The following is a 19,116-nucleotide window of genomic DNA, read 5'->3' on the forward strand; positions in this document are numbered from 1 at the left end:
AATGCAATTAAAAAGCTTTTGCATAAACAATGAATCTTGGAACACTGAAAAAATAAAATTAAAAAAAAAAAAGATGAAAAAAGTTATCCAAGGTCTTAAAAAGACTTATGGTTTCACTCATGTGGAATATAAGGAATAGCTCAGAGGACCACAGGGGAAGGAAGGAAAAACTGAATGGGAAGAAATCAAGGAGATCAAGGAGTAAGACAAATCATGAGAGACTCTGGACTCCAGGAAACAAACAGATCGTTGAAGAGGGGAGAGGCATGGGGAAATGGGGCAACCACATGATGGGTATTATGGATGGCACCCAATGTGATAAGCACTGGGTGTTGTACATAACTAATCAATCATTGAACACTACGTCAAAAAACCAATGATGTATTATATGTTGGCTAATTGAACAATAAAAATTAAAAAAAAATAAAAATAAATAAACCAAAGAAAACAAATGCCAAAAAAAAAAAAAAAACAAAAAAAGAAAAGACACCAGGGTAACAAAAATTATAAGGTCAGCTATACTTAATAACATATCTATTACTTACAAAATAGGGGCAACTGGGTAGCTCAGTTGGTTAAGCATCTGCCCTCAGCTCAGGTCATGATCCCAGGGTACTGGGATCAAGCCCAACATTGGGGATTCTGCTTCTCCCTCCCCTGCTCAGTGAGGAATCTGTTTCTCCCTTTCCCTCTGCCCTGCTTGCGCTCATGCTCATGCTCTCTCTCTCTCAAATAAAATCTTTAAAAAAGCATTTTCCCATAAGCAGTATGTGACATGTACCAGAGGCTCATTAGAATTAATCTTTTATCTTTAACTCTTTATAGATATGTATGAGAAAGTTCCAAAACATTTTCTTCAGTGTTATATTTACTAGCCCTTTAAAAAACTATTACCAAAAACATGCATACATTTAAAAAAAAGTATATACTCTGTATGTGTATCTGATTAAATAAGTAATTAAGAGTAAGTGTAAAAAACTGCTAAAATCATTTACTCCAAAGACTGAGTGAGACCAAGTCTGGTTTTTTAATAAATGAATTTTCCAGTTCAAAGCAAGTTACCTCAAGATGGAATACGCTATTAGCAAGTAGGTAACAGCTAAATGGACTTAAGGGAATAAATTTCTAATTATAATTTTTAGTTTCCTTGCCTTGAAGCAAAATTATCAGGACTATCATTGTACATTAAAACCATAAATAAGAGATGTATAAAAAAAAGCAATCACTATTTTGTCTCTATCCCATTTAGCGAATAGTCAGAACAAAGAACATTCAAATTCAGTATCATAAAAGGAGGCATTAAATTTTAAAAGATCCTGAATTATTAGAAAAAAGCTTTATTTCAACTTCAGGATAAAGGATTAATTCTCATTTATACTTATTTTTAAATAACATGAGCGAAAACTGATAAATCATACTAGAAAACACCAACTCTTCAAGGCAATTTATTATACTGATTTACCATGTAACATTCTATGTTGATACACTGTTATAATGAAACTGTCCAGGTGAACAGTAATCTTCAATATGGTCACTACCTTATTCCTCTACTCTTTTCCTCAGTTGGCTCCCCATTCTCTGCCTACTCTGTTACTCCATGCCTCAATGCTAACTCAGTCTCTTTGCAAAAGACAAATGCAATCTCATAGGTTTTTTTAACCATATGGTATCATCAATGACCTCATGTGTTTCACTTACACACTGTGAAATTCTATTATATTTGGATGACACAACTGCTACAGGAAACTGTTAAATTTAAAGTTATCTCCATGTATCTAAAAATGTACCTTAGTATAGTAGAATCTGATACCTAGCATAGCATACTCTGGAGGAGGCCAGTCCAAATGCCTAGGCTTAAATGAAGGTTCCATGACTTACTATGTATGTGAATTTTGTTGGAAAGGGTAAAAAATAAAACAAAAGTATAGTTTTTTAAAAATAAGTTTATGAAATATTAGTTAATAGGAGAAAATCTACTTTCTACTCTACTTTTACTTTATTTCTAAGTATTAAGTTTTTATGTCTGAAAGTACTAATATTAGGCAAGGCAGCTAAAAACCACACAAATTTTAAAAAATTATTTTACAACCTCTATTTAATTCTGTGGGTTCTTCAGAGGATTCTGGTTACATTTTTGTAAAATTTCCTATTTCCCTATTCTAATCTAACAAGTAACATTGAAAATATAGACGACATAAAAAATACCAGAGGCTAAAAAAAACCTGATGGCTATTGCTAAAGCTCTATTATATATCCTCGGATTTCCCAGACTTCACCTTGTTCTAAAGATGCTTATACTGAAGGTGCTAAAGAAATGGAAAAATAATACATTTTGAGCCCAAGATAAATATAACCTTAAGTAGGAGGAACTAATAAATTGAAGGGTTAAAGATGATAATATATATGCATATGAACTAGTAAAGATACTTTGTTAGAAAAGTGATAAGAAACATATAAAAAATGTATGGAGAAAGAATTTTAGCAATACAACTGAAAGAGCCGAGAAAGTTATAAGAAAATCAGGGCTGGAACTCTGAGTGGCTCAGTTAGTTAAGCGTCTGCCTTCGGCTCAGGTCAAGATCCCAGGGTCCTGGGATCATAGCCCTCACCAGGCTCCTGGCTCAGCTGGAGCTTCTCTTTCTGCCTGCGTCCATCCCACCCCCTAACTTGTGTGCTTTCTCTCGCTCTCAAATAAATAAACAAAATTTTTTAAAAATCAGGGAAGCTATTCATTCTGTACGTACTTACTGTGTGTTTATAATTTGCCAGGCATTGTACTACACTGGAAATAAAGCAATGAACAAAAATCCATGTTCTCATGGAATTTACATTTTAGCGGGGGTAGAGCGAAGAAAAGTAAATAAATGGTTTTGATGATCCATGCTAAGTATAAAAATAATAAAGCAGGGAATGAAAAGATTACTGAAGGTAGAGATAAGAAGGTTGCAATTTTTAAAGGCACACAGTATGCAAATACAGAGAATCTGAGAATTTTCAGGACCATTTAAACGAAGTTTCACAGGAACAGGGAGAAATTCTATCTTCATGTGAAAACAATCTAGAAAGATCTGGAGAACAGCAATAAGTAATAAAAATACCAAACAAGAAAGAACTGGCAGAAATTATGTTAATAGGAAAATAACAGTAGAGGTGCTCTGATAGATACAAGTAATGTTATTCCCATTACTTTTTGTTGACTTCTTATAACTTTTCTATTAAAAAATGGTATATTAACTGTATTTTTAGTTGATCATCTAACAACTTTTTTTCCTGATATAGAAGTTTCTGTGAACTAAAGTTCAGTTGCCAAAGCACTGCAAGAAAGACTATTTCATGTTTGTGCCAGACTTCCTCTAAGTTATCCATAAACTACTTGCACAGTAACAAGTTAAACACTTCCAGCCAAGGTCTAGGCTCATCTCTCTTTCTTGAGTCACACACTAAACAAAATGCTGTTACTAAAACTGCACATTACTATAGTACTAAATATAAGTTTCAAAGATTTCTAAAATATAAGAGTGTCTTCTTTAGGACTCTTACAACCTATTTTAAAAATTCAAACATAATTACATTTATCATAATATTTGTGTTTGTCCTTTTATTTATTTTACTAGGGAAAAGCATTAAAGGGGCACATGGGTGGCTCAGTCAGTTAAGTGTCTGACTCTTGATTTCGGCTCAGGTTATGATCTCACGTTATAAGACAGAGCCCTACATCGGGCTCGGTGCTGGGCAAGGAGCCCGCTTAAGATTCTCTCTCTCCCTCTACTTCTGTAACCCCCAACTCCGTCTCTCTTTAAAAAAAAAAAAAAGAAGTGACTTATTTTATCATATTTTAGTCTACAGAAAAAAGTAAATGGATAGCATTAAAAAGAAAGAACATCTGACCAAAGTGTCAAAAATATGATGGAAAATAAAGTATGCATTGTATATAAAACAAAAGGTCCATTTCTTTGGCTACTAGGTTTTACAAATTTTAATAATCCACATGTTGCTTATAACAGATGTTAAACAAAAATCTTTAAAAAGTACCAGTTTTCTCTGCCAACCAGATTAATGGTATAAGACCATCTTGTTTTTAATATTAATGACATCAACCATGCAAAAATGTCCTAATAAATTTAAATTTCCTAATAGAAAGTGTTATTTTCTTTCTGAGCCTCAAATGATTCAGCTTATTATTTTAATGGTGGTTGAAAACCATCTTACTTCTTTTAGTACTTATTTAAACTGTAGCCAGGAATGCCTGGGTGGCTCAGTGGGTTAAAGCCTCTGCCTTCAGCTCAGGTCACAATCCCAGGGTCCTGGGATCGAGCCCTGCACTGGGCTCTCTGCTCAGCAGGGAGCCTGCTTCCCCCTCTCTCTCTCTGCCTGCCTTTCTGCCTACTTGTGATCTCTGTCAAATAAATAAATAAAATCCTAATAAATAAATAAATAAACTGCAGCCAGAGTAGTCAAGGCAATCACTAGCTGCTGACAGAATTCTAAAAATGGACTAAGATTTTTACTTGTAAATTGTGTCTCTGATAATCAAATTCACTAACTTTCATTCACAGGAATAAAAATAACTTTAAAAAATCCAGAGACTAGGTAGTTATACATAATAGCTATAACTTCCTTAATTCTGACTTGAAATTTTCCAGTATTTATTGGCAAGACAAAAAGAAATGCTTGCTGTATATGGATCAAGTGATTATCTGAAAAGGTCTGAGCTGCCACTTAAACATGAACAAGTATATCAAATCAACTTCACTTAATCTCATCATAACCAGTTATTTCTCTCAAGACCTCGTACATTACTCCTTCATTGTTCTTATTTATCACAATCAAAATTATTTATATAGTTATTTACTCATCTATTATCCCTCTAATATAACCATAAGTTCTGTAAGAACAGGGACATGGTTTGTTGTGTTCACCACTGTAGCCCCAATGCCCTGGCATTCAATTTACAAGTAACAGAACAGAGGGAAACTGCATGACATTACAATTTTTACTGAGCTTTTACATGTTCTAAATCAATAAAATGAAAAAAAGGAAGAATATGGGCACTTAAATTTACCTATCATTACTGAAAAGATAAAATAAAATAATTCCTTCCACTCACAATCATCTCAAGATTATCTGTCACTTTTTTTTTCTCCCTAGGAATCATTTCTGCAAGATGACCCTAATTCTTACCAAGACACAGACTTGTGAATTTTAACTCACCCAAACTCACTTTCCTTTTGTGAATCAGAACCACCATAATGTGCTAAAATATTTTACCTCAGTACTTTTTCTGAAGAATGTATGATATATAAAATATATGTTTAATAGTTTAAATAAATTTGGGAGAAAAGTCTGATCTTTTCAACAGATAGGTAATTTAACAGGTGACAAGAACTGCACTGATTTAGACCTTAACTTGAAATCTGTCTTATAATAAACAAGGCCAGGAGTGTCTTGGTTGACATATATGAGGGAAAAAATTTAGTATGTCAAGTAACTGTGTAAATAAGACAGTTGATCTATTCCTGAAGATACTTCAGAAGTGTCTTGACAGGGGCAGGGAGTGTGGGGTGTCTGGGTGGCTCAGTTGTTAAGCATCTGCCTTTGGCTCAGCTCTGCTTTGGGCTCCCTGCTCTGCAGGAAGCCTTCTTCTCCCTCTCCCACTCCACCTGCTTATGGCTTATGTTCCCTCTCTCTCTGTGTCTCTATCAGATAAATAAATAAAATAATAAAAAAAAGAAGTGTCTCAGAAACATTTTATCTAAGAATATGAAACACTGGGTTGATGGCAGAAATGGTTTTGTAAACTGGTACTAAAGGAAAAACACAAGGAATTGATACATGGAGAATTTCAACCTTCAGAATATTTTATGTTTTAAATATTTGAAACAATAGTGACAAAATGTTAAGATACTCAATCACTTCTAGCCCTAAGGTAGTCCACTGGTATTCAAACTTCCATTAATGAAAAGAAAAGGGTATAACTGGTCACCCCGCAAATGTTAATGAAATATTTACAGATGTGTTTAAAAAAATGGTGATAACTCAACACAAGTCAAAAATGTTATTACTAAAATCACCTGGCATTATAAGCATTTAGACTTCTCAGTTTTGGCACTATTAACATTTTGGACTGGATGATTCCTTTCTTAGGAAACTGTGCCATGCATCAGAAAATACTAAACTGCTTTCCTGGCTTCTACCCACTTTATACCAGTAGTATTCCTGTGTGTGAAAATGTTTCTCATCACTGCCAAATGTCCCCAAGGGGATAAAAACACCCTCCATTGAGAACCACTTATCGAAAATGTTGAACTGATGAATTTCACAATTTGCTCCTCCCCAAATTTCTTGATGACTACAGCATCATTAGATTAACATGATTAATAAAAGGTAATTTCAACACCTGGCTTTAGGCAGGAGGAAGACAAAAAAAAAAACAAGACAACAGTAGTTTCATAAAAAATAGTTCTACATGTTACAACATGAATGAACCTTGAAATCTATGCAGGTAAGAGAAGTCAGTAACAAAAGACCACAAAGTATACAATACCATTTTTAAGAAATGTCTAGAAGAGGCAAATCTATGAAGACAAAAATAAATTTTAGCAATTGCCTAACACTAAGGTAGTGGTAGTGTGGTGGTGGTAGTGTGTGTGTGCAGGGTAGGGAAAATAGGAGTAACAGGGTTTTTTTTGGAGGGTGACAAAATTATTCTAAAACTGGTTGTACTGATGCCAGCACAACTGTCTAAATATACTAAAAACCACTGAATTGGAAATTTTAGATGAGCTAATTATACAGTATATGAACTGTATCTCAAGAAAGCTGTTTAAAAAAAAAGCAATAGTATACAATACAAAATTAGGTTGCACTGACAACTAATTTAAGATTCTGATGCAGAAATCCTTTTGCCCTCCAAGGAATCTCACTGAAATTTTTAAGGCAAACCTCCATCTCCCTAAAGATAATATGAAACCAAAAATCTAGCATTGTTTTAGTAAGAACAAAATTGATGACTATCAAAATAAGTCACTGTATCACTTAATTTACTCATTTGTTTCAAATCTAAAAATACTGATATGAAACAGATTAAAAGACAAAATAGAAGTCTTATTTCCTCAAATCAACTTGAGGAAGATAACAGCTGGAATACTGGCAAGTAATACAAAAAGTTTATAAAAAGTCTAGCATAGACTTATTTCTGGCAACAAGGAGTATTAGATATTAGAAAGGAAGGAAGGAATCCAAAAATCCTGGATAATTTTTAAAAAATTATTTTCGAATGACTGAACTAAAAAAATAAATAAATAAAAAGATAATTCTCAGTTAAAAGATAAAAAAGAAAACAAAAAACTGAACCCTACAAAGGAAGACAAGAAAGAAGATGTTTTTCTTGGTCTTTGGTAGAGACTAAGGAAGGTTATTTCCCTAAAGATTTGCAATAATGTACTACCAGCTCAGAAAAAAATACAAACACATAAATCCATAATATACCTACCTATAAATGCAGAGAAAGAGATTCAGAAACACATATATTCAGATGCTAATAGTGATAATCTCCAGGCACTGGAACTATGTTTGTATTTTCTCATTTTTTCTACATTTCTACAGTATACAAGTATCACTTCTAAAATAATATGGAGCTACTTAAAATAAAGTGGTTCTGGGCTGGTTGCACAAAAGAAACAAATCCTCTCTGGAGCAATAATCCTTGGCCCAGACACATAGTATTCCCACAGATAAATCCCCTCCCACCCAAAATAAGGTCAAAACACACACACACACACACACACACACACACACCACTGCCACTGCTACTACCACAACCATGAGAAATAGCAAGCTAAAAACAAAAAGTATTTCAGATCACCACAGATCTGACTTCAGATTTTGGAATTATCAGGCATAAAACAAAAACAATAACAAAAACAAAAACAAAACAAAAAAAGAGTTTTAATTTCTAAAGAAATAACAGAATTAAAAGAATAATAAAACAAAAAAGCAAAGATAAAAAGAATCAAACAGACCTTCTCCAAAAGAAAGATATAGGGTCGCCTGGGTGGCTCAGAGGGTTAAGCCTCTGCCTTCGGCTCAGGTCACAGTCTCAGGGTCTGGGATCGAACCCCACATCGGGCTCTCTGCTCAGCAGGGAGCCTGCTTCCACCCTCTCTCTGTCTGCCTCTCTGCCTACTTGAGAACTCTGTCTGTCAAATAAATAAATAAAATCTTTAAAAAAAAAAAAAGAAAGATATAATTACTGAGTCAAAAGTTAATCAGTGGGTTAAACAGAAGATCTGACACATAAGAGGCAAATTAGCAAACTGGAGAGACAGATCTCAAAAAAATACTCAGAATGCAGCACAAGACTGATAAGGTAAAAGAAAGTTTAACAAACATGGGGGATAGAATGAGAAAGTCTAATTAACATGTAATAGTAATATCTGAAAAACAGAATAGGAGAGAGATTTCAGAAGAGAGTATTAGCAATCAAGAGAGAAAAAGGACAGTTTAACCTAAGAACAAAAATTAGACTTATGGCTGACTTCTCCAGAACAAAAAGGAATCCCAAGAGAGGAGAATAAAGTCTGCAAAACACTGAGAGAAAAATAATTGTTAACAAAGAACTGCATACCCAATAAAACTATCTTTCAGAATAAGGGTGAAATAAAGGCATTCTCAGACAAATAAACACAGAAATTTTACCTTCAAAAAGCCCTCTCTAAATAAACATTTGAAGGATATACTTCATAAGAAAATGATACCAAAAACAATTCTGAGATACAAAAGAAAATTATGGAGCAGGGGGGAGGAAAATACATAACTTGATCTAAAGGAACACTGATTCTATTTATTTAACAGTAATTTTAATATCTAATTTATGGGGTTTTTAAAAAAGAACAAAAAAGACAAGAAGGGCTTAAAAAAAATCATAAAGGAGAACTGGAGTTAAAGTCTTCTAAGATCATCATGCTATTCCATAAGAGTAAAGATATTAATTTTGGCCTTTGCTATCGTAAAAATTGAATGCATAATTTTGAGAGTGGCCTTTAAAAAAACAGAAGGAGGGTGATAAAGATTTAAACCATTAGAAAAAATATGTGGAAACAAGTACTTATAAATGATATAATTTTCCATAATAATTAAAAAATTCAAAACTCATTTGCATTTAGTCACATAACTCTCAAGTGGATAAAGGCAAACTTGACAAATCTACCATCATGGGAGAATCCAACTTTACCTTTCTGAGTAAGTGAGACATCAAGAGAAAATTAAACAGGCCACAGAAGGTTGAAAAATGCAATTAACAAACATGTTTGCTCTGACTCTGTACCCAAACAACTGGACAGTACCTATCTTTTTGAAGCGCAGATCAAATCTTAATAAAAAGTGAAGACATAATAGGCCAAGCCAAGTAATTATTAACAATTGTCAAAAAATTAGCATCATACCAACCATATTCTTTAAACAAAAATAAAAACCAAAAGAAGTCTGCTTGAAAAATACTTATTTTAAATAACTCAAGTGGAATAAGAAACCACAACAAAAATGAGAAAATACACAAAAATAAACATTTAAAAAAAATACAACATACCAAAATTTGTGTGATGCAGCTATAGTGATTCCTAGAGGTATAGTGATAGCCTGAAGAATGCTCATACTTAAACTCTGAAATATGCATCCAATTTGTTTTAAAAGGGACAATAAAAAGTATAAGTTTCAGAGTCCAGAGTGCTCACCATAAAATGTGTATGTTTCAAAGACATAATTCAAGTAGCTTAATAAATTGTTGCATTATTATAAAGCTCTCAGAAAGTGTGAACTGGTTTTAAAAATTCATAAAATAGAATAATTATTTTTTAAAATTACATAATTTTAAAGTGCTTGCTTATATCTTTAATATTACATATGAAATAAATTATATCAATATTGCTCTACCTCCAGCAAATAAACCAGTATCTGGCACATAATAAGCATTTAGTATATGTTAGTTGATGATACTCACCTTTTGTTATTACAGAAAAATGTGAATACACAGGCATTTATTAAAATACTAAATAAATTTTTTAAAAAGGATCACTTACCTGGTAATAAAATTTTATCTGTCTCACCAAAATGGAAAGATTATGAATTCTAAGTGAGGCATCATTGTTGACTTTTTTATTTACTCTCTGACTCTCCGATTTAGGATTACTGTAAGAAATTTAAAAAAGATGTTTTAAACTAAAATTATATTGAAATATACCTATCACCCTACAGATGACTGAAAAGAACCATAAAATACATTTTTCCTTTAAAAAATTGCGTGTCCACATGCATTAAAGAGACAATCCAAAATGAAGATGATTTTTTTGACATGTGTTCTATGCTTCTAATTAATATAAATGCATTTGATATTTTTAGGACAATGGCAAAGTAAATTTGAAACATAAGTCAGATATTGCTCTTCATTCTCATTTTGTTTCTCTACCTTCCTGGGATGAATAACCTCCTACTTCCTTTGAATATATTTATTTCCATCACCCAAAATAAATCTATTTAAATCAAGAATGTAAAATATGAGCTAATAATCAAGAAATGCTCTATCTTCTCACTGAATAATGGGGACTATATTTGAGCAGGCACTGTAACACAGGAATTAAAGAATGCAGTTATAACATGGGTTAATACTTTAATCTTGGGTAAACTTTACAGATTCAATGAAAGCAAATGGTTGAATGATTCTGAGGTAGCAGAAACTGAGGAAAAACAGACCATGGTTAAGAATGTGAAATTAAGGGCGCCTGGGTGGGATCGAGTCCCGCATCAGGCTCTCTGCTCAGCAGGGAGCCTGCTTCCTCCTCTCTCTCTCTCTCTCTGCCTGCCTCTCTGCCTACTTGTGATCTCTCTCTGTCAAATAAATAAATAAAATCTTAAAAAAAAAAAAAAGGGACGCCTGGGTGGCTCAGTTGGTTGGACGACTGCCTTCAGCTCAGGTCATGATCCTGGAGTCCCGGGATCGAGTCCCGCATCGGGCTCCCAGCTCCATGGGGAGTCTGCTTCTCTCTCTGACCTTCTCCTCGTTCATGCTCTCTCTCACTGTCTCTCTCTCAAGTAAATAAATAAAATCTTTAAAAAAAAAAAAAAAGAATGTGAAATTCAATGACACCAAAAACAAAAACAATATAAACAAAAAGAAAAAAAATGAGTGTTAACTACATAAAACTAAAAAGCTTCTGCACAGCCAAGAAAACCATCAACAAAATGAAAAGGCAACGTATGGAATGGAAGAAAATATTTTCAAATCATATATCTGATAAAGGGTTAATACCCAAAATATATAAAAAACTCATACAACTTGACAGCAAAAACCAAACTAATATTAAAATGGGCAGAGGAACTGAATATTTTCTAAAAAAAGATCTACAAATGGCCAATAGGTACATGAAAAGGTACTTAACATCACTACTCAAAAAAATGCCAATCAAATTCATTACCCTCACATCTGTTAAAAGAGCAACAGCAAAACATCAAAAACATAAGAGATAACAAATGTTGGCAAGGATGTGGAGAAAAGGAACTCTTCTGCACTATTATTAGGAATGTAATTTGTTGCAACCACTGTAGAGATTCATCAAAAAATTAAAAACAGAGCTATCATATGATCCAGCAACCCAATTTCACAATATATAAGCCAAAGGAAGTGAAAGCAGGATCTCAAAAAGATACCTGCAATTCACTGCAATATTATTTACAATAGCAAACTCAGAGAAACAACCATCTATCAACAGATAAATGCACAAAAAAATGTGAGATACATACCATATATATTTATACACATGTATTAGAGTTATTATTCAGCCATGACAAAGGAGATCCTGCCATTTTCAACATACAAATGGACGTTGAAAACATTTGATAATAAACCAGGACAAATACTCATTTATGTTCTTTTTAAGAAGAACAGGAAATCCAAGTACAAGTGGTGGCACTAGAACAGAAGGGATGTTGATGACAGAACATAAGCACGTACAAGCTAGTTCCATACTAGGGGAAAGTGGCCAGGCTGGAGAAGGACATGGCCAAGTGAAATGGCAAACGTGAAATCAGGATTCCTTATGCAAGGGCTGAACGCATAGTATCATAAAGCAAAAATCTCAGCAGTTGTTGGGACACAGTACTGTCTCCTGATTATGACTTTAACTGCTACACCTCCACACAAGAATGTAGAGAAGTAAAGAAATTGATACCTATACAATAGAGAAGAGGAACTCAATAGAACCTCTCATTCCTTAACCCTTCCCTTTTTTACCTAATGCCTTTATACTTTATACCCCTAATGCCTTCAGTTCCTTCCCCAGACAGATCAGACTGTATGGTGCTTTAATTTAAAAATTCTCAAACTTTTAGGCCCCAAACTTTTATTTTTGTGGCTGTATTTATTGTAACAGAATTTAAAACTGAGAAGATTTCACAGCTCTTTACTTATTAACTCATTTTTAAAAATAATAAATTACATGTTTAAAAATATCAAATAAAAAGATTAGTGAGAGGAGTAGCATTGTTTTACTATTTTTACACATCACTTTAATGTCTAGTTTAAACTTGAAAAACAGGCTTGCTCATCTTTGTTTCTGCATTCATCTATTGTTTGTGGTATTTTGGTTCATGTACATGAAGAAAATTTAGCCTTAGCAGGATATGTACTTAGAAGTAGAAAGACCCTATGGAACCCTGCGAGGATCCTCAAACCATACTCTGAGAATTATTGCTTTACTTCAACTATTCTTTTGCCAGAATTCCCAACATATTGATCCTTTGTCATATGACCAAACTCACACAGTCAATCCCCAACACTGCATCAGTTCAGCCATATTCAGTGAGATTGCTCACAACACTGAATGAGAAAATAATACAACAAAAGTAAGTTAAAATATCAAGTAGGAATAGCTAGCATCAAATTTGCCCTCTTGCCATAAAAAGATAGAAAACTGTACAAAACATGAAGTAACAGTTTCAGACTTTGGACAGCAGAGAATGTAATGTTATAATCCCTCAAAAGGTTCTCTTTAGTGAAGCAAAGGCATTTTCCAGAATGAGGTATTGGGAGGGGTAGCCCAAGCCTCACTGAACTTAAGTACCCAAAACTTAGAGTTCAAGGAAACTGAAGTAACTAAAATTTTCAGAAAAGAATACTGGAGATAGGAAACTATCCTAATATAGAAGAGAGCTCCAACTATATGCAGTGAAGATTTTGGCTAAATATGAAGTTGGGCATATGTACCCCTAAATTTTATAAGACTGAGGAGAGGACAACCACAGAAATGCTATAAGCTAAATAACAACCAAAGCTCACAAAGTACAAAAAGATATTCAAGTTCTGACCAGCCAGAGTGTAAAAGAGACCTTTACAAACACCCAGAGCATTTAGTAGAGAAACCTCAGAAAATTATCTTAGAAGTAGGAATAATCTAGCAGTTGAGTAAAAACTATCCCAGAACCTCCCCCCAAAAGCTTTCAAAATAAGCCTTCAAAGGATCAAGTTAATTACAAGCAACTTGACAACATGCCAAAACAAAATTCATCACTCCTGAGAGGATAAGACCCAGACACATCATAATGTAATAATCAAAATGTCCACTATAAAATCAAAAATTACTAGACATATAAAGAAGGGGGGTGAAAAAAAAAGTGATTTGTGACCAGGAAAGAAAAATGCAAGGTAAAAGAAACAGACCCAGAAATGAAAGAGATCATGGGAAGAGCAGACAAGAACTTATAAAAAGCCATTATAAATATAGCGACCCCTTGAATGACAAGGGATTAGAAGTGCTGACCACTTGCACAGCCAGAATTCTACAAAGAAGTTTTGATTTTCCCAAAACTTAACTAATAGCTTACTGTTGCTCAGAGCTTTACCAATAACATAAAGTCTACTGATACATATTTTTATATGTATATATACTGCATTCTTATAACAAAGTAAACTAGAGAAAAAATTAAGAAAATTATAAGAGAAAAATATATTTATAGTGCTGTACTGTAGTTATTACAAATATCTCTGTGTAAGTGGATCCATGCAGTTCAGACCTGTTATTTAAGGGTCAACCATACAGTAAAGGACTTAAAAGAAAACATGAGCATTATGTGAGGAGAAAAGGAAACTGTTTTAAAAAAAAACCCAAATGGAACTTCTAAAGCTAAAAATTACATATCTGAAATGATAAATTCACTGCATGGGCTTAACAGTAGATAGGAAACTGTTTAACAAAAGATTAGTGAACTTGAAGACATAACAATAAAAAAAACAATCTAAAACAGAGGGGGAAAAAAATAAACCAGCTGAAAAGAATGGAGTTTAAGTGATTTATGGGGCAATATCAACGTACAGAAAAATTGCATGGACAAGTAGACTTTTTTCCAAACCTCTTGAGAGTAAGTTGCTGTCCTGATATCCAATACCCCCCTCCCCAAATTTTGGTGCTTATGTTCTACACATACAATTATTAAAATCAGTAAATTAACAATAATATTTTTCTATCATCCAATCTTTAGAACGCACTCAAGTCTGTTATTCCCAGATAATGAATGGATATCCTTTATAAGAAAAGGATCTAATTCAGAATCACACTTGTCATTCAGTAGTGTGAATTTTCATCTTTACTTTCTTTCAGTTTGGAACAGCTTCTGTCTTTCCTTGAATTTCATGACCTAGGCATTTTAAAAGGTTAAACCAGTTATTCATAGAATGTCCTTCACTTGAGTTTAACTAATTAGACTGTGTCTGACTCATAATGAAGTTCAGGTTATGTATCTTTAACAGCAAAAACACAGAAGAGATATTGTGCTCTTCTCAGTACATCCTAAGAGATGGTGCAAGATTTCATTTTGTCTCATTACTGATGACACTCCCTTTTATCACTTGATTAAACTGGTAACTGCCAATTTCTTCCATGATAGTTATTTTTCTTTGGTCATTATTATTTTGTGAAGACATACTTAGTAACTATGTCAATAATCTGATCAATTTATTTATTTATAACAATACATACTCATGATTCCCTATAATATTCAATGGATCATAGTCTATTACTATAATTACTTTGATAAAAAATTGTAGATTATCTTTTCATTTTGTTGTTTCTTTTACTGTGCATAAATTTTTATTTTGATGCAATCCATTTGTCTAATTTTGCTTTTGTTGCTTGGGCTTTTGGAGTCACATCCATCATGAAGCTCTTCAAAACTAATTTATAGTTTTCTCTGGCAAGAAATATTACATATATGCTTATTAAATGCCTCCTAGTTTTTACCATTAGAATGAATGTAGTATTTTAAAAATATTTTTACTAATAAGTTATTACTAATATATGAGTGCTATCAATTTTTGTGTATTCCTCTTATCTTTGGAAACCTTGCTGAACTTTCTTATTCTCATAAGTTGTCTGTTGGTGCTTTTGGAGGTTGTCTTGAATATAATTTGTAGTTTTTCCAAATTGATAATCAATTTTCCTAACACCAATTACTAAAGACCTTATTTCTCATTGATCTCTACGATATATTAGATCCCCATGAAGTGTGGGCCTACTTTTGGAGTCTGTTGTGTTCCATTAGTCCAATTTTCTATTCCTGTCTTTAAGAACTTTTTAACATTACTATAGGTTTATTATTATCATAATTCAACTAGTGCAAGCCCCTCTCTTTTGTTTTTAAATTGTCCTGATTACTGTTCTTTTCTCTGAATTTAGGCTCTTTATAAGGTTCTAGGAAAAACCTGATTGAGAATTATTAGGATCTTATCAATAATAATTATTTGAAAAGACTGATATTTGCATTGGTAAAATTTTCAATTTCCCCACAAAGATCTCATATTTCTAAATAATTTTTTATCTGTGTTTTTGTTGGAGAAATGAATTTTTCTATTATATTGTGTATTTTGTCACAATACAGTGTATAACAGGAAAACTGTAGCTATTGTAGATTTCACTTGTGATTAACCACTTTCCAATTTTATTTATTTAGTTCATTTTCTTGGTTTTCCAGTATAAAGAATGCTTTTATCAACAGCAAATAACAATTATCTCCTCTTCTCCAATCTGACACCTCATTTCTATTTCTTTACTTACTGCATCAACAAATAATGAAGATAAGGGCTGTCCTTATCTTGTTCTCAAATTTAATAAAATGGCTTTTAATGTTTCACCCTTTATGTATAAAGTTTGCTGTAATTTTTTGATATACACCTTCTTTCAAGTTAAGTTTCCTCCTATTCTTTATTCAATATCTGAATGGGTGCTGAATTTTACCCAATTTTTCTTACAACTATTCCCATGTGATTCTTCTTCTTTAATATGTTAATGTAGTCAGTTACATTGTTACATCTTCTAACACTGAGTCATCCTCACATTAATTGTACAGACTGATTAAATAGTATAAAAACCATTCCCTCTTTTTGGTACATAGGACTTCTGATATTTAATTATCTTCAAGCCTCTCACTTTCTCACCTGACTATAAGTACCATGACAGCAGAAATCATGTCTTATTCACATTTTTTTTTAGATTTTATTTATTTATTTGACAGAGATCACAAGTAGACGAGAGAGGGAGAAGCAGGCTCCCTGCTGAGCAGAGAGCCGAATGTGGGGCTCGATCCCAGGACCCTGAGATCATGACCCAGGCCGAAGGCAGAGGCTTAACCCTCTGAACCACCCAGGCACCCCCTTATTCACATTTTTAATCTCTAAAAATTAGTATATATCCTAACAACATTGTCTGAATAAATAAAAATAAGTAATCGACTAAGCACAGTGTTTCAAAAATGGCTGCTTCCTAATAAGAGTTATGAGATGACATTCTCCAAGCTAACAACTCATTTGGCAGCCCAGAATAGAGACTCCCCATGAAGGTTCGTGTCCCAAAGATCAGCTGAATAACAGAGTCCTAACCTACAATTTGAGATATACAGAACAAGGAATAATAGTAGTAAGAAAGACAAGCCCAATCTGACCTGTGACTGATTTATGTTTAGTGCAAGGGAATTAAGGAGTAGCCCAAGGCAAATGAGTATAACTGGAGAAGTGGGCCTCCAAGGTAAAAGCACCAACCAGAACCAGTTACTTAAAAAAAAAAGGAGACTGTATTGCAGAAGTCAGATTATGTGGAACAGGAACAAACAGCAGCATGGGCAGGACGTCATGATTAAAAACACAGAATGCTGAAGGGAAAATCTTGTCTTTTATAATCAACTCTGATACATTTAGTAAGTTAAACAAAGACTCACTGAGTACCTACTGTGGCCATATTAATGTATAAAAGCATAGTTTAGTCAATCTATCATTGTGGAGAAAAGTATACAGATAATTGTAATTGGGAGAGGAGAGTAAGAACAACTATAGTAACAAAAATGTTAGGTAAACCTACAATTATGTAAATTTCACTTGTAATCATAGAGAGTCAGTAAATATCTCTCTAGCCTTCTTCTTTTTATTTTCCTTGCTCTGTATTTGAATCCCCTTACCTACTTATCACCTGTGACTGCCTCCTAGTCATACACTGATAATAGACCTAAAAAGTCTTTTATAGTTTAATAAACCCAGACTTTTAATTCTGACAACAAGTATTTAAGAAAGATTTCAATATTGGGATGCCTGGATGGCTAACTCAGTTAAGCATCTGTCTTCGGCTCAGGTCATGATCCCAGGGTGTTAGGATCCAGTCTTGCATCAGGCTCCTTGGTTGGCAGGGAGCCCTCTAGCCTGCTTCTCCTTCTGCCTGCTCTGCCTGCCACCTCCTCTTCTTGTGCTCTCTCTGTGACAAATAAATAAATAAAATCTTTTAAAGAAGAAAAAAGGAGAAGAATCAATGAAACAAGATGGGATTGGGAGGGAGACAAACCATAAGTGACTCTTAATCTTACAAAACAAACTGAGGGTTGGGGGGGGGGTTGTTGGGAGAAGGGGGGGTGGGGTTATGGACATTGGGGAGGGTATGTGCTTTGGTGAGTGCTGACTCACAGACCTGTACCCCTGGGATAAAAATACATGTTTATGGCTCAGATGTTTAAGCATCTGCCTTCAGCTCAGGTCGTGATCTCCAGGTCCTGGGATTGAGCCCTGCATGAGGGGAGTCATCTTCTCCCACTCCCTCTGCCTCTTCCCTGCTAGTGTTCTCTGTCTCTCAAATGAATAAGTAAAATCTTTAAATAAATATACACACATGCACACACATATACTGTACAAATTTATAATGTGAACCCATTATTACATGACAATATATAATCTAGATTATACTTTGAAGTGGATGCATATTCTAATAAACACGAGTGATTTCACTTCCAATTTAGCAAATTTTATAATGTAAATATTACCTTTGTCCCTGACAGTTGTTACTACATTTCTCTGCATTCTTTAAGTTGATATATTTATTAAAGTTTTAAAGGTTCTTTTAAAAATTTTTATGCCCAACATTCCTCACATGGTATTTCAAATTATATTCAGTTGACAGAAAAGCCTTTGGCCTCCTTTGTATAAAGCTCTTCTAAGAATTAGCAAGTTTTAAGAATTTAGAATTTTGGTTTGCTCAAAATCTTTTAAGAACTTTTTGTAAAGAAAATTTTATTTATAAGTTTAATATTTTTAGCCTTTCAGAGAGTCCTTGAAACAAGACAATCTTGAATATAAAAAGAGAACAGTTTAGTTTTTATATACTAGGGATATCAGAAGAAATTATTTTAGCAATCTGGGAAGAATTAAAAAATGCAACTTAGGGCGCCTGGGTGGCTCAGTGGGTTAAGCCGCTGCCTTCGGCTCAGGTCATGATCTCAGGGTCCTGGGATCGAGTCCTGCATCGGGCTCTCTGTTCGGCAGGAGCCTGCTTCCTCCTCTCTCTCTCTCTGCCTGCCTCTCTGCCTACTCGTGATCTCTCTCTGTCAAATAAATAAATAAAAATCTTTAAAAAAAAATGCAACTTAGAAAAGCAAGAGAGTATTTTGAAAAATTTGCAGAACAGTACTTTAACACCTGAAATTAACCTCACATTCAACCAGGATTATTAAAGATAGGGAAATGAAAGTTTCCTGCATCTGTTTATAAAACTGTGGTGCTTTGTGTTTACATATCTTTGCTTTGAGTACATGGGATTTGAG

General features: G+C 33.7%; 1 protein-coding gene across 8 annotated transcripts in view; it reads right to left on the reverse strand.

Annotated features, from left to right (window-relative positions):
* The window catches only part of CCDC88A (coiled-coil domain containing 88A), a 134,001-nt gene that overhangs the window by 85,686 nt on the left and 29,199 nt on the right, over positions 1-19,116 (reverse strand). For all 8 annotated transcript variants that reach the window (XM_045077856.1, XM_045077854.1, XM_045077853.1 and 5 more), the window contains exon 3: positions 10,077-10,185. In XM_045077856.1, coding sequence (XP_044933791.1) covers positions 10,077-10,185 — 109 coding nt within the window. The remainder of the gene's footprint in view (positions 1-10,076; positions 10,186-19,116) is intronic.

Source organism: Mustela putorius, unplaced genomic scaffold (genome assembly GCF_011764305.1).
Source record: "Mustela putorius furo isolate JIRA1106 unplaced genomic scaffold, ASM1176430v1.1 tig00000224_pilon_pilon_pilon, whole genome shotgun sequence".
Taxonomy (NCBI): domain Eukaryota; kingdom Metazoa; phylum Chordata; class Mammalia; order Carnivora; family Mustelidae; genus Mustela; species Mustela putorius.